Raw genomic sequence first — 25413 nt, forward strand, 5'->3', positions numbered from 1 at the left:
AAAAAAAAAAAAAAAAAAAAAAAAAAAACTTCTCCAAGGAAATGGATGACTAGCCTAGATTTGAAAATGAGGAATTAATTAGGTGAAAAGTTCAGCATGCAAACAAGCTTTGGGGTACAAGAAGAACCCCTTAGGAAACAATAAAAGGAAGCCAATGGGGCTGGAACTAGAGGAGGAGGAGGAGTTTCGTGAACCTGCAGAATTAGTCCAGGGCTGGATGACTTTGTTTTCACCAAATTGTCCTTGGATCCGTACGAAAAGAAGAAACTCTTCACCTGTTCTAAGTAGGGAGGGGAATATTCTGTTCTGATACAATCGTTGAACTCTGCCTTCTCAGCCCAGTAAGGCTGCCTTCCTCTGCTGGTGTTCTAGTCACCTTGCCATCCTGACTTCTTAACTAGTGATAAACGAAATCTTAGCTTTCAGGTCAGTGGGAAGAGGCAGGTTTACAAATGCTTCAGCATCAGGGCTTAGGGTCACTGGCCAAACGTGGTAGCTTTTGCCAGAACATTTCTGCAGGGGGAGGCCTGTCCATTGCTTTTTTTTTTTGCGGTATGTGGGCGTCTTATTGTTGTGGCCTCTCCCGTTGCGGAGCACAGGCTCCGGATGCGCAGGCTCAGCGGCCATGGCTCACGGGCCCAGCCGCTCCGCGTTATGTGGGATCTTCCCGGACCGGGGCACGAACCCGTGTCCCCTGCATTGGCAGGCGGACTCTCAACCACTGCGCCACCAGGGAAGCCCCATTGCTTTTATTTTAAAGAGCAGGAATTTGTTTGTTCTTCTAGAGTGTGTAGTCCAGATGGTGAACTGTGTCCTTGACAGAGGTTGAGAACATGGAATGCCACAGCTTTTCCTTCCAGAAGCTTCTGCGGTGTGGCAGCTGTGTATTCAGAAGTGACGGTGGGGCCTTAAATTATAGGGAGTTGTGTTTTTCAGAAGAGGTCCCAGTCTCTAAGCTCCTGCAATGGGTCAGGAGTGTGCTAGGGATGTGATGTACGTTATTTCATTTATTCCTCATGGAAACCCTGTGGGATAGATATTTGTATTCCCCGTCTTACAGATGGGGATGCTTTCAGAGGTTAAGTAACTTGGTCAAGGTCACAATGCTGGCAGAGCTGGGAGCCTCTAATGATGGCCAGGCTGGCTCCCCAGTTTGTGCTCTTGATTTCCACGCTTCTGCTTATGTAGCTGTGTGGACTAAATCTGTTCGTCTGTCTGCCTGGTGGTTCCCGGCTGTTTAACTTGGGGTTTTGCTGACTGTCCACAGTCGCTGAGCTTCTGGATCCACCCCAGTCAGAGTATCTGACTCAGGAAACCTCTCAATGCCACAGGAAATAGAACAAGGCATGCAGTTAAGAATCATCTCTGCCTCTAAAGGAAGTTCATTCATTTAGCAAAAATATTTGTAACCTCTACTATCTCCTGGGCACCGTTTCATGATTCTAGCAAGCCTTGTTCGTTGGTAGGTACGAAGCCTGTTTGAGCTTGGAGAGAAGGGTCTGATGGTAAACAGTATAAAACATGATGCCTCTTGCCTTCGGTTGATTTTCAAGATGCATGTGGGTATAAGCAGGTTGAGGACATCGGCTCTGCCCGGGTGCAGACGGCTGAGGCCGTGGCAGGAGGACAGGGTCAGGCTTTGGCCTGAGGTACACCTGCCGTAGTGCAGGTTCCTGAGTCTCCTGTCTCTCACAGGCTGAAACACGGTTGCTAAGTATCCTGCTCTTTCTGACGTGAGGTATTAAACCCAAGTCTCCCCATTGTATCTGACCAGCTGATATCGCAGTGCAGGCACGGTGCCAGGCATGACAAGGCATATCCTTCAGCATATGGTGACGGCTGCCTTGTCTTCAGGTAATTAATACTGATTGCTTGAGTCCAAAGAATTGGCTGCTATTATTGTAGCCTCACCTTAGATTTATCTGTCTCAGAATCAAGAGTTAAGGGATTTCCCCTACAATCCTAAAGAAAATTCCCTACACATTCTGTGGGGAAGTATCTAATATAAGCAACCCCTCTGAGTGGGACTCCAGAAATGGGCTTTACCAGTCCAGACTTCTAAACAGAAATTGCCCATTTTAGATACTAGCTGTTCTACTCTGACTGCAATCAGTCTTTGGGCCTTCACTTGTCTGGCCTGGGGAAGGTTCCTCCAACTTTAAGGATAAAGTCCCAGGATCGAAGGTCCATTGGATACAGTTGACATCTCCACAAGGGAATCAAGAAGTGCATTGTGAGTGACCCATGTCCTCAGGATCTTGCAAAATTGTTGACTTTCACCATCCATCTTTTGACATACCTGGTCTGTTAACTAATAACGAACAAAAAAATCTTAAAACAAGAACGGGCCATCAAGTGTGTCTTTGAGAGGATGGGAGAGTGGCCGTCTCAGAAAGCTGTGTCCAATTTCAGAGCCCTCAGAGAAATGCCAAGCACAGACTGGTTGTAGCAGCTACCAAAAGGCAGAAGCACAGGCTGTGGAGAGAACTTACGAAGAGTGTATGTCAAACTAACTGTATCTCTTTATACTCATAATTAGACTGGCAAAAATTAGAAAGCTGGGTCATGCCAGGGGCTGGGTGAGGCTATGAGTCTATAGGTACTTTGGGTATTGCTGGTGGGAGGGCAGCCTGGTGCAGCCATCCTGGAGAGAAAGCAGCACTGTGGTTTTTGTGGTGAGGGGAGTTGGGTGGGAGAATGTCACTGGGAGAGCGGGTGGGCAAAATGTGGTGGATGTACTTCAGTATTTATTAGGCAGCAGTGAGAAGCAATGGATTAGATGTGCCTAGAGTGCCATGGATGGGCTTAGTGAAGAAAGTAAGATACAAAATGAAATATATAGTAATGTCATTTATGAAATTTAAAATATATTTTATTTTATTTATAATATAATAATTATAATATATAAATATACTTATAATATGTACACAGAACAACAAAACATTTTATAAGACTGCATACCAACAAAAAGATACACATTAAGCACATTAGAATGGTTAGCTAAAGTAAGGGAGGAGGACATGTGGAACGATGTGAGAACAAGAAAAGAGAAAAGATAACTTGAAAGAAGAACTTGGAGGGTGGGTGCTGGTGCCCCGGCATCTCCCAGTGGAAACTCTTGTGGGTGCACCTCCCTATTCCACCCAGGGGTGTGCTGGTAAATGTGTGACAACTGGCTCTCCAAGGGAAAAATCCATTCTGTTTCATGGTGCTTGCTGATTTCCAAGGTGAAAATCCTGCTACCATGGCTCATCTTAAGCCACCCATATGACTCGGAAGCCATTTGGGAGATGCTCACATTCTGCTCTATGGAGTCTGCTCGATGGAGTTTCTAATTTCTCAAGATGGTCAGTAAGCCGACTGATAACCCTGGCAGTAACTTTTTACTTTTTTTATTTTTATTTTATTGGAGTATAGTTGATTTACAATGTTGTGTTAGTTTCAGGTGTACAGCAAAGTGATTGTTATACATATACATATATTCACTCCTTTTTAGATTCTTTTCTAAGTTATCCCAGAATATTCAGTAGAGTTCCCTGTGCTATACAGTAGGTCCTTGTTGGTTATCTATCTAATTCTGACAGTAACTTTTTGAAAGCCAAAATACATACGACCAAGATAAGGCAGGACTTCCGTAGAGTGTCTCTTTACTTGCCTCGTGTACATTGCACACCCTTTAAGAAAGTTCACAGAATATACACCACCTCTCCAAAGGAAATCTGTTTTGTTTTTAGTTTCTTGAAAAATGGTAGTTTCTATTCCCTCAATCATTATTGACCAAATAAACCATGACCTAAGAATTTTCCCCAAAATGTCTACTTTTCTCCCCAAAATGCTAAAAAAAAATAATGAAACTATTGCCTAGCCGTCTATATAATTTTCCATGGAACGTGGTAAATGCTATTTGGCAGAGAAATGCAATTAGCGTCACACTGCCCAGGGGAGAGCTATTTCTTTGAAGGAATTAACCATTACTGGTAAAAGGATTGGATAGGCCTCTACGGCAGCAGTCCCCAACTTTTTGGCACCAGGGACTGGTTTCATGGAAGACAAATTTTCCACGGCCAGGGGGGTGGGTGTTGGGTTCATGTGGCAGTGCGAGCTATGGGGAGCAATGGGGAGCGGCAGATGAAGTTTCGCTTGTTCGCCCGCCACTCACCTCCTACTGTGCGGCCCGGTTCCTACCAGGCCTCAGACTGGTACCAGTCCGCGGCCCAGGGGTTGGCCCAGGGGCTCTACAAAAATAGTCATAACTTTAAATTGTTCATCCTTAAAAAAACTGCAAACATACACTAGAAGCATTTTCAGACTTTCCTGGGAAAGCCAGACATTTTTTATTTTTATTATTTTTTTAATTGAAGTATAGTTGATTTACAATATTGTGTTAGTTTCAGTTGTACAGCAAAGTGATCCAAATATATATATATATATATATATACATATATATACCCACACATATATATATGTATACGTTTTTCAGATTCTTTTCCATTATATAAGATATTGAATGTATTTCCCTGTGCTATGCAGTAAATCCTTATTGTTTATCTATTTTATGTATAGTAGATTGTATCTGTTAATCCCATACTCTGAATTTGCCCCTCCTCTCCTTTGGTAACCATAAATTTGTTTTCTATGTCTGTGAGTCTGTTTCTGTTTTGTAAATAAGTTCATTTGTATTATTTTTTAGATTCCACATATAAGTGATATGTCTTTCTCTGACTTACTTCACTTAGTATGATGATAATCTCTGTGTCCATCCATGTTGCTGCAAATGGCAATATTTCATTCTTTTTTTATGGCTGAATCTTATTCCATTGTATATATATATATACCACTTCTTTATCCATTCATCTGTCAATGGGCACTTGGGTTGTTTCCATGTCTTGGCTATTGTAAATAGTGCTGCAATAAACATTGGGGTGCATGCATCTTTTCAAATAGTGTTTTCTCTGGATATATGCCCAGGAGTGGGATTTCTGGATCATATGGCAACTCTATTATTAGTTTTTTGAGGAAGCTCCATACCGTTTTCCATAGTGGCTGCACCAACTTACATTCCCACACCAACAGTGTAGGTGGGTTCCCTTTTCTCCGCACCCTCTCCAGCATTTATTGTTTATGGACTTTTTTTTTAAAGAATATATTTTATTCTTTATTTATTGGCTGCATTGGGTCTTCGTTGCTGTGTGCAGGCTTCCTCTAGTTGCGGCGAGTGGGGGCTACTCTTCATCACAGTGCACAGGCTTCTCATTGTGGTGACTTCTGTTGTTGCGGACCACGGGCTCTAGGCACGCGGGCTTCAGTAGTTGTGGCACACGGGCTTAGTTGCTCTGTGGCATGTGGGATCTTCCTAGACCAGGGCTTGAACCCGTGTGCTCTGCATTGGCAGGAGGATTCTTAACCACTGTGCCACCAGGGAAGCCCTGTTTATGGACTTTTTAATGATGGCCATTCTGACCTGTATGAGGTGGTACCTCACTGTAGTTTTGATTCACATTTCTATAATTAGCGATGTTGAGCATCTTTTCACGTGCCTGTTGGCCATCTGTACGTCTTCTTTGGAGAAATGTCTATTTAGGTCTGCTCATTTTTTGATTGCATGTTTGGTTTTTGTTATTGAGTTGTATGAGCTGTTTGTATATTTTGGGAATTAAGCCCTTGTTGGTCACATCATTTACAAATATTTTCTCCCAGTCCGTAGGTTGTCTTTTCCTTTTTTGTTTATGGTTTCCTTTGTTGTGCAAACGCTTGTAAGTTTGGGGACTTCCCGGACTTCCCTGGTGGCGCAGTGGTTAAGAATCTGCCTGCCAATGCAGGGGACACGGGTTTGAACCCTGGTCCAGGAAGATTCCACATGCCGCAGAGCAACTGAGCCCATGCGCCACAACTACTGAGCCTGCGCTCTAGAGCCCGCATGCCACAACTACTGAAACCCACGTGCCTAGAGCCCATGTTCCACAACAAGAGAAGCCACCGCAATAAGCAGCCCACACACCACATCAAAGAGTAGCCCCTACTCGCTGCAACTAGAGAAAGCCTGCGTGCAGCAACAAAGACCCAATGCAGCCAAAAATAAATTAATTAATTTTTTTAAAAAGTTTGGGGGCTTCCCTGGTGGTCCAGTGGCTAAGACTCCACACTCCCAATGCAGGGGGCCTGGGTTCGATCCCTGGTCAGGGAAATAGATCCCACATGCTGCAACTAAGAGTCCACATGCTGCAACTAAAGATCCTGCACACCTCAACGAAGATCCCGCATGCAGCAGCAAAGAGCCAGCGCAGCCAAATAAATAAATAAATATATATTTTAAAAAACCCTTATAAGTTTGATTAGGCCCCATTTATTTTTGCTTTTATTTTTTTTTAAATAATTTTATTTATTTATTGGCTGCGTCAGGTCTTCCGTGGCTGTGCACGGGCTTTCTCTAGTTGCCAAGGGCTTCTCATTGCAGTGGCTTCTCTTGTTGCGGAGCACAGGCTCCAGGCGCACAGGCTTCAGTAGCTGTGGCACACGGGCTTAGTTGCTCCACAGCATGTGGGATCTTCCCGGACCAGGGCTCGAACCCATGTCCCCTGTATTGGCAGGCAGATTCTTAACCACTGCGCCACCAGGGAAGCCCCTGCTTTTATTTCTATAGCCTTGGTAAACTGACCTAAGAAAACGTTGGTATGACTTATGTCAAAGAATGTTTTGCCTATGTTACCTTCCAGGAGTTTTATGGTGTCATGTCTTGTATTTTTAAGCCATTCCAAGTTTATTTTTGTGTATGGTGTGAGGGTGTGTCCTAACTTCATTGATTTACATGCGGCTATCCAACTTTCCCAACACCACTTGCCGAAGAGACTGTCTTTTCTCCATCGTATATTCTTGCCTCTTTTGTTTAAGACTGACCATAAGTGTGTGTTTATTTCTAGGCTCTCTATTCTGTACATTGATCTATATGTGTTTTTGTGCCAATACCACACTGTTTTGATTACTGTAAGTTTCTAGTACTGTCTGAAGTAAGGATTATGCCTTCAGCTTCATTCTTTTTCCTCAGGATTGCTTTTGTAGTTCTACATAAATTTTAGGATTATTTGTCCTAGTTCTGTGAAAAATGTCATGGGTAATTTGATATGGATTGCATTAAATCTGTAGATTGCTTTGGGTAGTATGGCCATTTTAACTATTAATTTAACAATATTAATCCTTCCAATCCAAGAACATGGGATATCTTTTCATTTCCTTGAATCATCTTCAATTTCCTTTACCAATGTTTTATAGTTCTCAGCGTATAAGTCTTTAATCTCTTTGGTTAGGTTTATTCCTAGGTATTTGTGGGTTTTTTGTTTTTTAATTTTATTTATTTTTGGCTGCGTTGGGTCTTCATTGCTGTGTGCAGACTTTCTCTAGTTGCGGCAAGTGGGGGCTACTCTTTGTTGTGGTGCACGGGCTCTAGGCACGCAGGCTTCAGTACTTGTGGCTCGCGGGCTCTAGAGCACAGGCTCGGGAGTTGTGGCTCACAGGCTTAGTTGCTCCGCAGCATGTGGGATCTTCCCGGACCGTGTCCCCTGCATTGGCAGGCGGATTCTTAACCACGGCGCCACCAGGGAAGCCCCTAGGTATTTGGGATTTTTGTGGTGTTTTTTTTTTTTTTTTTTTGCGGTATGTGGGCCTCTCACCGTTGTGGCCTCTTCCGTTGCGGAGCACAGGCTCCGGACGCACAGGCTCAGCGGCCATGGCTCACAGGCCCAGCCGCTCCGCGGCATATGGGATCTTCCCAGACCGGGGCACGAACCCGTGTTCCCTGCATCAGCAGGCAGACTCTCAACCACTGCGTGTTTTTGTTTTTCTTTTGAAGTGATTTTAAACGAGATTTTTTTTTTTAACTTTCTGATATTTCATTGTTAGTGTAAAGAAATGCAACAGGTTTCTGTATATTAGTCTCGTATCCTGCTATCTTGTTGAATTCATTTATCAGTTCTAATAGTTTTTGTGTGAAGTCTCAGGATATTCTGTATAGAGAGTATCATGTCATCTGCATATAATAACAGTTTTACCTCTTCCCTTCCGATTTGGATATCTTTTATTTCTTTTTTGTCTGATTGCTGTGAGAGCCAGACCTATTGAAAAAAAGAATTCTTGTCACCCCACTAGAGCAGGGCATCTCAGCCTCAGTAGCACTGACATTTAAGGTCTGATCATTCTGTGTTGTGGGGACTATCTGTACACTGTAGGATGTTCAGCAGCGTCACCTGTCTCTACCCATTTGACGCCCATCCCACCCCCTCCCCCTCAGTTGTGACAGACAAAAATATCTCCAGACATTGCCAAATGTCCCCAGGGGGGTAAAATCATGCCAGGTTGAGAAGCACTGAGTTAGAAACATCCAAATCGTTTAAGTTTTTCATCATGTTGGTCACATGTTCACTGAGGAGGCCTTGCCAGGACGGCATTTATAAAGCAGCTATCATAGAGTGAGCTGCAAGAGTTCCATAAATCTTTATGAATTGCTTTTGTTTCTGCTGTTTCATAAATATGTTCTAAATCCCATGTGCTGTAGACAACTATGAGAGATCAGTTTTTGCCATGTGGTATGACCAAACCAACATTCTCCACCATCAGACGTCTATTTGCTTATTTTGATTTTTAAAAACAGAGAAGCCTGTAATGGGTCAAATCCCACCAGCTAAGTTGAGGTACTTAATTACCAACAGAGCTTCCAACAGCCTTTCAAATGGGCCTTCCTGCTTTCTAGCTACTATCAACTCATCTTGCCTCACACAACACATTTTAACTCTTCTGAAGACTGAACTCAACAAGGTAAGGAAATTAGTATCCTGATCCCTTCCTGACCAGTGAAGAAGCTGAAGCTCAGAGAGGTTAAGGCCAGAATATAACGAAGGTAACCAAACTTGCTAAGGGCAAGATAGAGCCTAAAAACTAGGACCCCTGACATATATCACCAGGTCATGCTGCTCCTCACCATGCAAGACTTAGTTGGCTTTCTATTACTTTCCAAAGAGCAATCAAGAGAAGGGAGGGAGAGAGGGTGGCAGGGAAGGAGCGATAGAAAGGCACAGAGAGGTGAAGAAAATGAGAAAAAGCATCATCATTACTATAATCTCCTAAATTAAAACTCATAATTAACTCGTGTTGAAATTAATTATACTATTTTCACTGATGTAAAAGCCTAATTAACAAGTGGTAAAATAGAAAAATTCCTTCTGTTACACTGCACAGTATATATTATTGCTTCCTGAGAGCTGATTTAAGCTTTCAAATAAAAATCAATTTTCCTGAGTTCCTCTGAAATCTGAGCTGGTAAGACTTCCAGACTCATGTGACCAAACATCTCACTGTTTTGGGCTACAGAAGTTTCCCTTCTGTATCAGTTAACCTGAATTCTCAAGAATTCCTGGAGGGCAAATAAAAGGACCCAGACATAGTCGGTCTTTATGACACAACAGAGTCTAATAAGTCTATTTGAGCCAACCCTTCCAGTGCTAGCACACTGCTCCTGGGAATCTACAAACCAATTTATTTATGCAGATGCCCTTTTCTTAGATGATGTGTATTATGTGTGTGTCCTTTCTATTACTGCTCTATTTTTTTAGTCCCTTTTATAACACTTTCTTGAGAATTAGAATAATTAGTCTCTGATTCTTTATTCTCTTTACTGATAAAATCTGTGTATTTTCTACTTTCACCTGAAAAGTAAACCATCGCTTAAATCAGGGAGGGTCATCACTTTCTTTCTGTAGGTCAATGTAAATATTTTATGCTTCGTGGGCTACATAAGGTCTCTGCCATATGTTCCTTTCTCTTTTTTTAAAACAACCCTTTAAAAATGTAAAAGCCGGGCTTCCCTGGTGGCGCAGTGGTTGAGAGTCCGCCTGCCGATGCAGGGGACACAGGTTCGTGCCCCAGTCTGGGAAGATACCGCATGCCGCTGAGCGGCTGGGCCCGTGAGCCATGGCCACTGAGCCTGCGCGTCCGGAGCCTGTGCTCCGCAGCGGGAGAGGCCACAGCGGTGAGAGGCCCACGTACCACAAAAAAAATAAAAATAAAAATGTAAAAGCCATTCCTAATTTGCATGCCATACAAATGGCCTCCAGCTGCCTTAGTCGATCAACCCCATGCCCTAAACAATTAATTTTAAATGGGCCCTAACTAGCCCATTTGGAATCAGTTGGAACAACTTTACTATCCAGACTTCTGGAGACAAACTGAAGGGAACTAAGGCCAACATGTTGGTAATTCAGAAAGGCCAGTGGATAAAGGGGTCTCCCAGTGCTGCTCCCCTAAGGAGATAAAGGGGACCTTGACTTGGCTTGGTTTTGCCTTAAGAAGCCTGAACCCAGGGAAGCTGGTTGACAGGGATAAAACTGAAGTGACACTAAGAACAAGGCCAATTTATTTTGCACTGCCTCCTGGGGTAGTTAACGTGGGAAACAGCAGGCTGGTCATGAACACCCTCTCTGGGCTTAGTTCATTCAGCACATGTCTCACTCATGCTCACGAGGTCAAACTGTGGGCAAATCAAGCCTGGGAGGGAAATCCAGGCCAAGGGCAGCGTCTACAGGGGCCGCGATACGAATGCTGACTTCCACAAAATTGGCTCAGGAGATTCCACAAATGGTAGGAGAAGCTTATTTTAATAAAAACGTCCTCTTTTTAACCTGGCCCCTTCCCCCACCACTAGAAAGCAGCTTTATCGCTAAAAAGCAATCCATTTATTTGAGCGTACTTTTTTTAGGCAATTTTAACTGTTTCCACCGCCGTAACACCACTCTGTATTTCTCACTGCTGGTCTTCTCTTCAAACACTTTTTTCAGGAGAATCCTCATCACTGTCTCTGTTTCTGCTTCTCTATCCTCTCCAATTAGAAGATCCAATGTATCTCCCACTTTCACCTGAAAATTAAAAAGAAAACAGAACCTTCATTACATTTTGGGAAACTCGGCCAATGCAAACATCTCTCCTTTGAGTTTTCACTGGGCGACCACCACCCAGGGCACAGGTGACTCCTCTGTAATGGTCACTTCTCCCTAGTGCTTCCAGGTGAGAGGGCCCCCCCTCTCCGGGCAGATGCCTCAGAACCATGTGGCTCAGTAGGGGCCAGTGTCCCTCCTTCAGGCTGAGACAACTGGCTGCTCGTGGACAGGGCCTGTGTGGCTTCAGTTTTGTCTATTGCATGACTTCAGGAAACACTTGAATGGAAGCATTTATTTTGTAACAGTGGCAAAAGATGAAGCGGGGCACAACCTTAGAGATTATGAGCACAGTAATTACTACATGCACTGAGAAGACAATTTTCAGTGTAACACTTTCACTGATTTCAACACAGTTAAGCTACATCATTGGGGACAGGGCACAATTTGTTGGAAATCTGTCACAGTGGAACAACGGTCAGCTGCATCTCCTAAAGAAATCGAAGTAAATAAACTGCTTTCCAGCATTGGCTAGCGCCAGTGATGCCACATCATCAAGGAGACAGGACTCAACGCACAAGGATGGAATGCCACAGAAAAGAGGGTCGAGCTGGATGCTGACTTGGGTTAAAAGGGCTGAGGTCAAACCCATTTTTGTCCAGATGGGAGCTTTGGGTTGAGCGAGTGCAGGACATGCCCTGGGGGCAGTCACATCAGTGCTGCCACGGTGCAAACAGCCCATGAGACACCTGGTCCTGGCAGCTCAGGATCCCAGGGGATCTGCCCAGCAACTCAGGAAGGGGATAAACTGACCCAGGTGCCACATGCTTCTACTAGAACACAAGCCAGGATGACCAGAGGCCGTCTCAGACCATTCACCACCGCTTCCAAGCCAAGGATGGGGGCAGTGGTGAAGCGATGGACAGAAAGACAGGGACAGACCTCCATGTGTGGGCCATGGACTCTAAGTGGGCACAGGTACCCATTCAAAAGCCTACTTGGGGGCTTCTGTTTAAGGAGCATGGTGCCAAATGCTTATGTTTGCCTCATTTGTCGATGAATGCCCTGAGGCAGTCTAACTTCACGCTGTTGGGATATCTGTACCTCACTAGGGCAAGCCACCCACTCAAGGCTTCCGTAGGCCCAATACTAAGTCTACAACATGGGAATGCATGCCTGCTCACCATGATGCCACACTGGTCAATCCAGGCAGCTGGATGTAAAACTCACAGGGGCTAATTTTAAACCATTAACTCTCCCCTCTGGGCTGAGAAGCAGAGACTCAAACCACAGCGAGGCATGAAGACCACTTCTCCTTGTGGGTTTGAAGGCATCATCTGGGCTGGGCAGAGGGGGGAGTGGGGAGTTGCGGGGAGGGGCGGTCAGTCCTCCTGAAGTTCTGCTGGATTCAATTTTTATTTTTTAAATGACCATTTGCCCAAACTGTGTAGACATTTAAAATCAATGTTCAGAAATACACGGCTTGGGAACTCTGCTTTACCTTTTTTGGCATAACTTTGTGTCATTAAAATTCATTTTTTAATAAGTAATATAAGCACATGATACAATACGTAAAAAAAAAGGTATAAAAGGGTATACAGAGAAAAAGGCAACCCTTTTCATGTATCCTTTCGTGGATATACTATGTGTGATGTCTGCCCCTTAAGAGGAGAGTGGATCGTTCTGGTGGCTTTCTTCTAGGGCAGAGAATAGGGAAGCAATGTTTCTCCTTTACCCGGTGAATCCCAGGGAGAGGTGAGGTTAGGAAGGCTTCAGTCCCATATTTGGGCTCCATACACCCTCTATTTAGGTCAACAGTTACCCAGCACCCACAGCACTCTGGGCCCCATCTGGTGTGCAACTCATAGAAAAGCTCTGCTCAGCTGCAGGCAGCCAGGGTTAGAGCTGCAGCATCAGACAGGCACCTGACCCTTCAGCCAGCAGCCAGGCTCAGGCCCCACGGAGCAGGCCACGGAAGGGGAGGTGTTCCTCATTCCCTACAAAGCCCTGTCCCTGCTACCGTGGGAGACGGCACAGTAGGCACAAAGCAAAACTGGCTGGAATTAGGGGCTGTTCCAAGCATCTACATTTCCAATCTCCCCTTAGCTGCAGTTACTATGGCTACCAGGCCTCCTAGTAACAAGGCAGCCGAGTGTTAATGCTGGCCCCTTCCTTTGCTGACCCTCAGGAGAAATCTGGAAGGCAGCCAAGACAACAGAACACCCAAGGCAGAATGAAGAAGCAGCAATTAGACTGTAGTTAACAATATCTCAAAGCACAGGGAGAAAAATAGATTTATGGTGTCTGTAAATGAGGCCCTGGCAGAGACACTGTGCACCAAGAACAGATCTTGTCTTTGGAACACTGTGGCTGGTGAGAAGGGGGTTGGGCTACAAGCAGGAAAAAGCAATTAAGGGACAAGAAGGACCTGATCTCCAGGTGCATGTCTGGAGTGCTTGATTTCCTACAGCTCACTAAGCAAGGACTGACACCTGCAGTCTGAACCTGTCAGGTCAGGTGCCATCAGAGGGATCTGGGCCTTGTGACTTGGCGGCCAAGACAAGCACTGGGGATCCCCCCTCCTGTCCACTTAGCTACAAGAACCACTCTGAGTCTGGGGAGCAGAGACTGAAGACAGCCTCAGTGCTCACCCAGGTCCGTGGCCAATGGCTCACACCCTCCCATGTCCCAGGGGTACAGGATGCAGCTCAGGTCCTCCAATCCCAGGAGTGTTTGAAATATGAAAGAAGCTAAAATAAAAACAACCTTCAAAAGTGTGTCTAACTTCCCTGGAACATTTATTCCCTGGACACTGACTAAGAGTTAGATTATGTCTGCCAATGCCTCATAGGTCTGTGTCTTCCAAACTTTTTAAGGGTCTCTGTCATATACTTTTTAAAATTGTTTTGTTAACTTTTACTATCATTATATTTTCCAATTACAAAAGTGAAACATACTCGTAAAAAATTCAGAAAATAAAATGCATGAAGAACATATAACCCACAGTGCCCCACTCAAAGATAAATACTAGTAGTATTAATATTTTAATTCTATATATGTATATATGTAACTTTTTACAAAAATTCATTTTTAAAAGAATATATATATCATTTATTATAACACTGGATACTAGAAATACATTTTCTTATAACACTTGTGGGTGATTCTTTCACTTAACAATAGTACTGATATGGAGCTGTCAGGAAGTATGAAACCTTCTTTTTGATGGCTGCCCTGCACACAGAGCAGTGTATCCAGCAGGTACTGGGGGTTGGGGGCTACTGCTGAGCTGAACAGAACTGCACATCTGCTCAGGTAACAGCAGGCCAAAGAAACCTCTACATGGATTTAGCCTGATTATTATGATTTCACGGGCCTAACATTAATGACTTAGAAGTTTAATAGATTTTTGCCAGTTCTGATAGTGACTTGTCTTAAAATTTTTTAAAGAAAGGGAAAGCTTCATCTCAAAGTCATTATGGCTGCAAAGAGCAAGTGGTCTGTGTAACTGAAGCTATGTGACCAGGCCTGAGGGAGACCTTAGAGGGGGCAAGACAGACATACACGAGGAGCCACTGATGCCCCAAAGAAGGAGCCCCGGGGGAAACTGGGGGAGGCATTAACTGAGTACTGGAAGAACAACAGACAAAAATATCTGGCTGTCATAATATCTCACTGTGGGCTTTTCTGGGGGCGCAGTGGTTAAGAATCGCCTGCCAATGCAGGGGACACGGGTTCGAGCCCTGATCTGGGAAGATCCCACACGCCGCAGAGCAACTAAGCCCGTGCGCCACAACTACTGAGCCCACGGGCCACAGCTACTGAAGCCTGCGCACCTAGAGCCCGTGCTCCGCAACAAGAGAAGCCAACACAATGAGACGCCCACGCACCTCTACTAAGAGTAGCCCCCGCTCACTGCAACTAGAGAAAGCCCGCGCGCAGCAATGAAGACCCAACACAGCCAAAAAAACAACAACAAAACTCACCGTTCTGCTTTTCTTCCATAATTTTTCCCCGTTCAGCCTGAGTTCACCTTTGTAGAATGCATCTTCCACTTTGCTAAAAAAAGAAGAAAAAAATCAAAGTGCTTTAAAATAGAAATATATTCAAAACAATTATATAATTTTGAGAAAAGTACCAGCTGTTTGTAATGCTTATCCTGACAGTGACTGGCCTCCCCACAAAATCTCCATTCTGGGTGCTGGGAAAGTGAAAGTCAACTGCTTCCATATACATCTAAACAGGGAGACCAAAGGGCACTGCCGAGTACACGCTGGCTGCTGCAAAGACCTGCTAGCGCTAGCAGGCAGGTAACCAGCGCCCTGCTGGGGTTTCCAAGGGGGCTGGAACCCGCATCTAGCGCATTCAGGATGGGCCCGGTGCTCTCCACGTGACTCCCCCTACAGCAGTTACCTTAGAGGTGGTAGCGCCTGTGATTCACGACAGCCATAATGAGTGGGCACTCCCTTCCCTTCACGTGCTGTGAGAAAAACCAGGCACCCCGTGTATGGTGAGGCTACTGAGAAACCCTCTGCTAATCTGCACTGAGGATGGGGAAGTGCCAATCCAGCAGCTGCTGATCTCTCTGAATTTGATCACTGGGACAACCAGACCAGGGCAGGATACAGACAAAAACGAGTGCCCTTTCGTTTTAGTGCTCTGACTCCAGGCGACTGACATCTGGGGTTCTCCTAATAAGAACAGCAGCAGTTACTACTGTGAGAGAGGGAGAGGCCCCTCGTGAGCCTGCCAGACTTCAGAGAACATTCAAGTCCCGACCAGGGTGCCTGTGGGTTCAGAGTTAAAAACTGAACTATGCCTTTAAATCAGGACATAAAGATACAAATTACACAAGGGAATCTTTCTTAATTTATTATTCATACCACAGTTCTTATCTTGCATGCAGTATGCACACAATGACTGCTAAAGGAATGAATGAACAATGAGGATCACTATTCTTATACAATTAGTCTAGCAGAGAAGGAATGAGAATATGAAAGAAATCTTGAAAGTTACACTTAGTGTCTCTATGCACTATATATGAACACACGTAGTATTTTCATCATCATAGCTAACATACCGAGTACCCACTATGTGACACACACTGTTATAAATGCTTTAGGTAGATAGACAGACTCATTTAATCCTAGCCACCACCTTCTAAAGCTGGTTCTATTACCCCCATTTTACAGATGAGGAAACTGCACAGAGATTTTAAGTAACTTGTCCAAGGTCACACACAACCCAGGATTGAAACCCCAGTAGTCTGGCTACAAAGCCTGCAGTCTTAACCACTATGTTATACTGCTTCTGTTGATTCTAAGAGGTACCTTCTCACTGTAGCGTTTGTGAAACCCAGGTGCATTCTATGCTTGCTATATACATCTAACATGGTGATTCCTTTTTTCCCCAAGAAGCTGTTTTTACATCAATGGTTCATCTTACAAAGTTGACTGTGTCTTAGAATCAAGGAAATATGCCATGTGGGACTTGCAGGCAGTCACTTGACTTCTTTGGGAATTAGTTTTCTCATCTATAGAATGAAATAATTGGAACAGATTACCTATAAGATCCTTTCACATCTATGGTTACTCTTCACCATAATATAAGCCAGGTAATTGGTAATGCTGCTTTAAAATAACCAACAAGCGGACAAGCGATTTTGTATTAAAACGCATATACTTACTTTCTCCCGATATCTAGGCCTGTCTTCAGGATAACATCATATCGGAAAGACTGCACTACTTTGTCCAGGTCCTTATGGTCTCTGACCGCACTGGGGTCGTCCTCTGGCTCCTCTTCCTGCTCACTCATCTCATGATGCTCACTCTCTTCATCAGAGTCCCCTTCATCTTCCACTTTTTGCAGAGTCTTTTTAGTGGATTTTTTAGAGCTTACATTACTTTTGAGTCTTATGGAAAATGGGAAAATATATTCTTGAGATATTAAAAGCCCTGAGAGTCTCAGTGAGAAAATGTTATGGAAAAATGTTTTATAATTTGAAGCATTTAACTTGGTATTAGACAAATATAAGTATCGATTCCAGGAAGCACAGTGTTTACGTGAAGGTGTCCCTCGTAGCACTCCGCAGAGCCCAATCCAGGCATCTGGCTTTCTTAAAACGCTGCTGGGCAATCTGATGCTAGTCATAGCCATGGCTCATACGACCTGAAACAGACAATAATTCAGTTTTACTTCCCAAGTGTGCTATCCTGGCATTCTTACAACATAAACCATACACACCATGAACACTTTACATCTAGTACTGTACTTATGCTTCCTCCTACAAAAGGCCATGTTGGTCCACATGTACCAAGGGCCATGCACACTGTACTAGGTGAGTCTTCCGGCTGTAATTAACATGCTGACCTCACAGGGTGGTTGTGAAGGTTGAATTAGATACTAATACGTATGAAAACACTGGTTCTACTCTTCTCACTCCCCCAAATTAGCTTGGGTACTGACTGCTACTGAAAAATATTAACAATAGTTCTCAATGATTTTTTTTTCTTTTTTTCTTTTTTGGCTGTGCCATGCAGCTTGCGGGGATCCCAGTTCCCCCACCAGGGATTAAACCCAGGCCACAGCAGAAATCCTAACCACTAGGCCACCAGGGAACTCCCTCAATGATTTATTTTAAAAAGGAAAATCTCAGGACAAGAAAGACTATTTACTGACATACATTACATCCTTACAATATTGACTTTGCAGAAGATACCAGATCATGACTTCATGAAAGCCAGTGAGTCTCTAAACTTTATTTCAATCTCCAACTCCAGCAAATCAGAGCTAGGAATGAGCAAATTGTACAGATCTGCATTTCACCTCCTTTCACATCTTCTTCCCACTGTTTAACAGAGGCAGTAGCTAGCAGAGAAAGAAGGGGCCTGGAGACCCACAAACTAGGTAATTGTTTCCTGAGGCAGAGGTGCTGACATGCCACATGTCCTGTGTGCTCCACTGGGAGGACTCTTGGAAAATTGCACCTGGTTCCCTCCAGACGTTGCCCCATGCATCTTCTACCTTGCATGTTGTATCCTTTTGCTGTAGTAAATCATAGCCATGACCCACAGCTGAGTCCTGTTGAGTCTTCCTAGTGAAATCAATGAACCTAGGGGTGGTCTTGGGAACCCTGACAAAATATCCAACTGCCTATTCAACATCTCCATTTGGGTGCATAACAGGCACCTCAAACTTAATTGGCCCAGAAACAAACTCCTGATATATCTCTAAGCCCAAATCTGCTCTACCTGTGGCCTTCCCCTTCTCAGTTAATGGTAACTCCACCCTTCTAGTTCCTGAGAACCAAGGCTTCCAGTCACTCTTGACTCTTCTCTTTCCCCCGTACTCAGATCCATAATGTCAGGAAATCATGTGGCTTATCTCCAAAACATGTCCAGTATCCCATGACTTCTCACCATTCCCACTGTTACCACAGATTCAGGCCACCATCTATCACCAGGATTACTACAAAGGCTCCATTACAGTGTGTTCTCCATAGAGCAGTCAGAGTGAGTCTTTTAAAAAGTAATTTATATCATGTCACTCCTTCCCTCACAACCTTATAAAAGCACAGAGAAAAGCAAAATCCCTCCCTTGGCCTGCAGTCCCTGTGTGATCTATCCCCTTCATTTCCGCTCTGACCTCATCTCCTGCCTCTCTCACCCATGCTCACTCAGCTCCTTCCTGAGGATCCTCATACACAACAGGCACACTTCTGGGTAGACTCCTTTGTTCCAGCTGCCCAGAACACTCTTAGCCCAGATATCTGCATGGACAAATCACCTTCACCTCAATGAGGTCTACTCATTCCAACTCCATTTAACAGGTGTCTTGTCCTCCAGATCTCCCCTTGCCCCGTTCTACTTTCTTTTGCAATAGCACTTATCTGCTATGTTATATAATTTACTGCTCAATCCCAAGTGCCCAGAATAGTGCCTGACACATGCTAAGTGCTTAATTAAATACTGTGAAAGTAGGTCAAAAAAACCGGTGCATTAGAATGAAGAACAATGATGGGGCTGGGCTGATGGGTAAGAGGCCAGATCTCCAAGGGCCTTCCCTATCAAAGCTTGGACTTACCCAGAACGCATGAGAACTATAGCAAGACCTTAAGTAGGGAAGTGATCTGATAGGAGTGCTTTTTAAAAGATTTCTTTGGCGACGGCGTGGATGTAAGGGGAGTATCACGGAAGGAGGCCTGAAGGTTTAGAGTGAAATCTTCAGGAGAGACATAAAATCGGTGAACTAACCGAAGGCTGTAAGAAAAGCAACGACTGGAATGTAGAGGCAACGCTGTCCTTGACCTGCGGGACATTTGAAATCCCTCCATGTTCCTAGGCCTGTTAACTACTCCGTATGGAAAACCTGATTTAACTGCTTTTAGTTCAACTGCAAGCAAAAATCTTCTCTTCTCTTGGAGACCTCAGAGGCTGACCAAGTGCTGAGCCAAGGTCATGTTCCCCTCGCTCCCTCCCTACCCCCGTCGGGCTGCGCACCTTCCCGGGTCCTCAAGGTCAAGGGAAACTGGACACCAGAGTCCTCGAGCTCGCGGTCTCCGTCTGCAGCCAACAGGAACGGCCGGGCCCAGGGGAAGACGGCCTCGGCCCGCCGGGTTCGCAAGGCCCCTAAGAATTCCCGGATCCACGGGGCGTCCCGAGCTGGCCCGGCTGAGGCAGGACGCCAGAGACTCACGCGGAGACCTGGCAGGAGCGCGGGACGGGGACTGGATCTCGCCCTACCCGTATTTCCCATGTGCTTGCAACAGAAACGGGAGCGAACAGGGGGCACCGCACGCCGGGCAGGGGCGCAGTTACCTGTACGTCACCGCCTCTCCCCCCTCCCCGCCCCGCCCCCCACCCCATGGCTTCGCCGAGCGCCGGACTCCACACCCCGCCCTGCCCTTGCCCCTCCCCTTCCGCCGGCGCCGGCGCCGGCGCCGGCGCGGTGAGAGCAGGCTGGGCGGTGCGCACTGGCACGGCGGCGATGGCAGCGGCACAGCGATCCCTGCTGGAAGCCGCGCCTCGGAGGACTGCGCCGGGAGGGCTGCTGAGAGAGGACAGGGCCAGCTCTGAGCTGAGCGGGAAGCGCACGCTGAGTGATTGATTCCACATTGTTGAAGAAAGCTTTTCTTTTTAATTAATTAAGTAGGACTTCCCTAGTGGCACAGTGGTTAAGAATCTGCCTGCCAGTGAGGGGACAAGGGTTTGATCCCTGCTTGGGGAAGATTCCACAAGCCGCAGAGCAACTAAACCCGTGTGCCACAAGTACTGAGTCCGTGTGCCGCAACTACTGAGCCCACGCGCCTAGAGCCTGTGCTCCACAAGAGGAGCCACCACAATGAGAAGCCCACGCACCACAACGGAGTAGCCCCTGCTCGCCACAGCTGGAGAAAGCCTGCAGGCAGCAACGAAGACCCAATGCAGCCAAAAATAAAATAAATAATTAAGTAATTTATTTTTCATTGAAGTATAGTTGATGTATAATATTATATAAATTACAGGTGTACAATATACTTAGTCACAATTTTTAAAAGTTATACTCCATATTTGCTATATTCCCATTTTGTATAATATATCCATGTAGCTTATTTTATACCTAATAGTTTGTACCTCTTAATCCTCTATCTCTATATTGACCCTTCTTCTTTCCTCTCCCTACTGGTAGCAGCTAATTTGTTCTCTACATCTGTGAGTCAGCTTCTTTTTTGTTATATTCACTAGCTGGTGTGTTTTTTAGATTCCATATGTAAATGATATCATACAATATTTGTCTTTCTCTGTCTGACTTATTTCACTTAGAATAATGCCCTCCAAGTCCATCCTCCAAGTTGGACACTTAGGTTGCTTCCCTATCTTGACAACTGTGAATACTGTTGCTGTGAACATTGGGGTACATGTTATCTTTTCAAATTAGTGTTTTTGCATTTTTTCGGAAATATACCCAGGAGTAGAATTGCAGGGTCATATGGTAGTTCTATTTTTAGTTTTTTGAGAAACCTCAATACAGTTTTCCACAGTGGCTGCATCAATTTACATCCCACCAACAGTGTACAAGTGTTCCCTCTTCTCCAGTCCTTGCTAACATTTGTTATTTGTGTTCTTTTTGATGATAGTCATTCTGACAGGTCTGAGGTAATATCTCATTGTGGGTTTTTTTTTTTAACATCTTTATTGGAGTATAATTGCTTTACAATGGTGTGTTAGTTTCTGCTTTATAACAAAGTGAATCAGTTATACATATACATATATCCCCATATCTCCTCCCTCTTGCGGCTCTCATTGTGATTTTAATTTGCATATCTCTGATGATTCATGATGTCGAGTATATTTGCATGTGTCTGTTGGCCATATGCGTTTCCTCTTTGGAAAAATGTTCAGTTCTTCTGCCCATTTTTAACAGCTATCTTTTTTTTTTACTAAATTTTTAATTTTATTTATTTTTATTTTTGGCTGCTTTGGGTCTTCGTTGCCGCGTGCAGGCTTTCTCTAGTTGCGGCGAACGGGGGCTACACTTCGTTGCGGTGCGTGGGCTTCTCATTGCAGTGGCTTCTCTTTGTTGTGGAGCATGGGCTCTAGGCGCGCGGGCTTCAGTACTTGTGGCATTTGGGCTCCGTAGTTGTGCCTTGTGGGCTTTAGAGCGCACGCTCAGTAGCTGTGGCACATGGGCTTAGTTGCTCCACGGCATGTGGGATCCTCCTGGTCATTAAATCTGTACTACAGATTTAATATATTGTTAAATCTGCCAAGAATAGGAGTTAATCATTATTATTATAAACTGACAAGATTGCTGTATGGTTATAGGTGATTATGGAAGGAGATAAAAGAATACAGTGGGGCTTCCCTGGTGGTGCAGTGGTTGAGAGTCCACCTGCCGATGCAGGGGACACGGGTTTCGTGCCCCGGTCCGGGAAGATCCCACATGCCGCGGAGTGGCTGGGCCCGTGAGCCATGGCCGCTGAGCCTGCGCGTCCGGAGCCTGTGCTCCACAACGGGAGAGGCCACAACAGTGAGAGGCCCACATACCACAAAAAAAAAAAAAAGAATACAGTGCTATTGGATTACATAAAATCAACTTAGTCACTGGCCTTTAAAACAAAATAAACATTTCATTAGATGAATCAAGTTGATTTTTAACTTTAAAATGCTAATTAATATAAAAAACTGCTGTGAAATTAAGAAGTGATATGTGTGTATACACATATTTGTGATTTTTAATTTTTTCACAGAAACCTGCCCCTGCTGTAGTACATTGTAGCGATTGTAGTTCTGACTGGTTTAGACCACCTAGTGGACTAAATTTTTACTCCATCAACAGGGCTGCTGCACTGGGTCAGACCAAAAGACACTGAGAATTGAAATCAGAGTTGAGCCTACAAGTCTGGGCTCCAGCTTTTAATTTTATTTATTTATTTAAATGAAGTTCAATTTTTTTTTAATTAATTAATTTTATTTTTGTCTGCGTTGGGTCTTCGTTGTTGCACGCGGGCTTTTTCAAGTTGCAGCGAGAGGGGGCTACTCTTCCTTGCTGTGTGCAGGCTTCTCATTGCAGTGGCTTCTCTTGTTGCAGAGCATGGGCTCTAGGTGCGTGGGCTTCAGTAGTTGTGGCTCATGGGCTAAGTAGTTGTGGCTTGCGGGCTCTAGAGCGCAGACTCAGTAGCTGTGGTGCACGGGCTTAGTTGCTCCGCAGCATGTGGGATCTTCCCAGACCAGGGCTCGAACCTGTGTCCCCTGCATTGGCAGGCAGATTCTTAACCACTGCGCCACCAGGGAAGTCCCTGGGCTCCAGCTTTTAATTTAGCTCAAATATTTAATTTTACATAAAGTGATGAGTAAATCAGAGCACTTTTCATTGGGGCCTGTAGGTGACTTTAACATTATATTTTAATGCAGGAGGAGCAACCTTACTTTCCATACTCTCAACATTGTTATAGGCTTTACTTTCTTTTATTTTCTCTTACAACTTACTACTTATTTATTTGTTTCCTTGTTTAAATGAAGAAAAATTACCTGGAGAAGAAAGTTCTTTCCACTGCCTCACTGATCACAAACCTCAAGGTTAGCTAATCACCAAAGAAAGATATTTTAAGCGTGATCAGTTCCAAAGCCCCTCCCTCCACTCTGACCCCCACCCTCTCTCACCTTCTCAAGGCGTTTACTCTTTAGAGTCTCCTCCTTCCTGAATCTTTCTCACTCCTCCGTATCATTCCTGCCAGCACACAAACACAACATGTTAACGAGTTCTGATTATGTCATGTATAGCTAAGATATATTTAAAATTTAAAAAATTTAATAGAAATAATGTAGTGATACTTTTTTCAGTCCACTTTATTTTTGAGATTCTTTCCATGTTTATACATATATTCTGGCTCCTTTATACAATTCATATATAAATTATTCCCAGTTGTTTCCTTCCTAAAGTTTCTTTCAAACATTGCAGCAATTTACTTATGGAGGTATCATCCTTTGAAACTTTCTCTAGGGTGTTTACTTAGAATAGGAATCTCTGGGGACTTCCCTGGTGGTCCAGTGGGTAAGACTTCGAGCTCCCAATGCAGGGAACCTGGGTTCGATTCCTGGTCGGGAAACTAGGTCCCGCATGCATGCTGCAACTAAGACCCCATGTGCCGCAACTAAGACCTGGTGCAGCCAAAATAAATAAATAAATAAATATTTTTAAAAAGAAAAAAAAGAATAGGAATCTCTGGGTCCAAAAGTAATTATATTTTCTTCAATCTTACTAAAAAATGGCCTAATTTTACTAATTTACATTTGCACAAGCTCATGAACATAATATTTTCCCCCATTCTTCATTTATTCATTCATTCATTATTCATTTTTGGCTGTGTTGGGTCTTTGTTGCTGCACGTGGGCTTTCTCTAGTTGCGGTGAGTGGGGGCTACTCTTCGTTACGGTGCGCGGGCTTCTCATTGTGGTGGCTTCTCTTGCTGTGGAGCACGGTCTCTAGGCTTGTGGGCTCCAGTAGTTGTGGCACACAGGCTCAGTAGTTGTGGCGCATGGCCTTAGTTGCTCTGCAGCATGTGGGATCTTCCCGGACCAGGGCTCGAACCCATGTCCCCTGCATTGGCAGGCGGATTCTTAACCACTGTGCCACCAGGGAAGCCCCCCCCCGCCATTCTTCTTAATAGTTCATGTTATCAGATTTTTAAGTATTATCAGTCTCATGGATGAAAAATGGTACCTTGTTTTAATTTGTAAACTTTCCCTGATTGGTAGTAAGATTGAATATCTTTTTATATATTTGATGGCTCTTCAGGTTTCTCTTCTTTTATTTGCCAGTTTATATCCTTTGCCCACTTTTCTTTGTAATAGTTGTCTTTTCCTTTTGCCTGTCCCGAAGGTAAATGCCAGTACCACTACGTATGGGCGTGCATAACTCTAGGAACTCACTCATACTCATCTGCAGCGCCATTCAAATTAACTGCAGTGGAGATGGCACCCCTGGGGTTGTGCAGTGTAGTGGCCATAGTACCCATGCTTCTGATCTGGGTCTATGATGCCTTTGCTTTCTTTAACAATAGCTTTTTAGGGAGTTCCCTGGTGGTCTAGTGGTTAAGACTCTGTGCTTCCACTGCAGGCGGCCCAGGTTCAATCCCTAGTCAGGGTAGTAAGATCCCACAAGCCTGTGGTGTGGCCAAAAAAATAAAAAATTAAAAAAAAATTTTTTTAATTAAAAAGTCACATGCATGTGTTTCTCTAAACAATGTATTGGCAAGTTTTGTTCTTAAAATTTACATAAATTGTGTCATACTAAATGTCACACATATGATGGCTATATGTCATCAACATACTATATGTTTATGACTTGTGCTTTCACTCAACATTAGGTTTCTATGTTACCAAACGAAACTTGAGTCCGCTTGCCTGAAGTGCAGCAAAGCCAATCTACTGACACCAGGTTGTGATGAAGGAAAATACAGTGTTTATTGCAGGGCACCAAGCAAGGGAGTGGGAGACAAGCCTCAGATACACTCCAATTTGGTTTTTGAGTTTAGGATGTTTTCAAGGGAAAGAACAAAGAAGTTGGGGTTAATCATCTTGTGACATCTCTGTGACTATTTTTTCTTTTGGCCATGCCGCAAGCCTTGTGAGATCTCAGTTCCCCAACCAGGGATTGAACCCAAGCCACGGCAGTGAAAGCGCCAAGTCCTAACCACTGAACTGCCAGGGAATTCCCTCTGTGACATTTCTTAAATTATAGTTCTGAGAGTCAGGATGTCTCTGGTTTATGATTCTCTGGTCAGGTGGTCCATGGCTCAGGGATCTGTGAGCTCATCTTACCCTCGAGAAACAATGTGCGTCGATGTGTTTATGACAATATCTATGCTAGCAATTTTAGTACATTAAGGATGCTCTTGCGACTGCCCTGGTGGCACAGTGGTTAAGAACCCTCCTGCCAATGCAGGGGACACAGGTTCGAGCCCTGGTCCAGGAAGATCCCACATGCTGCAGAGCAACTAATCCCGTGCACCACAACT

General features: G+C 44.4%; 1 protein-coding gene and 1 pseudogene across 1 annotated transcript; one reads left to right on the forward strand and one right to left on the reverse strand.

The window, feature by feature from the left end:
* The window catches only part of LOC113613100 (60S acidic ribosomal protein P1 pseudogene), a 251948-nt pseudogene that overhangs the window by 3853 nt on the left and 222682 nt on the right, over nucleotides 1-25413 (forward strand).
* MTRES1 (mitochondrial transcription rescue factor 1) lies at nucleotides 10616-19737 on the reverse strand. Its single transcript, XM_027089531.1, has 4 exons — nucleotides 19415-19737; nucleotides 16603-17084; nucleotides 14903-14975; nucleotides 10616-10898 (listed from the first exon to the last, which is right to left on the reverse strand). The coding sequence occupies exons 2-4, from the start codon at nucleotides 17070-17072 to the stop codon at nucleotides 10719-10721; spliced, it is 723 nt and encodes a 240-aa protein (XP_026945332.1). The 5' UTR covers nucleotides 17073-17084; nucleotides 19415-19737; the 3' UTR covers nucleotides 10616-10718.

The sequence above is a fragment of the Aethalodelphis obliquidens genome, unplaced genomic scaffold (assembly GCF_003676395.1).
Source record: "Aethalodelphis obliquidens isolate GAN/ISIS:26980383/991018 unplaced genomic scaffold, ASM367639v1 scaffold3, whole genome shotgun sequence".
Classification (NCBI taxonomy): Eukaryota; Metazoa; Chordata; class Mammalia; order Artiodactyla; family Delphinidae; genus Aethalodelphis; species Aethalodelphis obliquidens.

Bases quoted from the DNA above. Each gene is read 5' to 3' on its own strand.
- MTRES1 (XM_027089531.1), bottom strand. From the start codon at position 17,072: ATGGCTATGACTAGCATCAGATTGCCCAGCAGCGTTTTAAGAAAGCCA. The intron at 14,976-16,602 runs GTAAGTATATGC...TTCTTTTTTTAG, and splicing joins GGCCTAGATATCGGGAGAAA to CAAAGTGGAAGATGCATTCT. The intron at 10,899-14,902 runs GTGAGTTTTGTT...TTTAATTTTCAG, and splicing joins TATGGAAGAAAAGCAGAACG to GTGAAAGTGGGAGATACATT.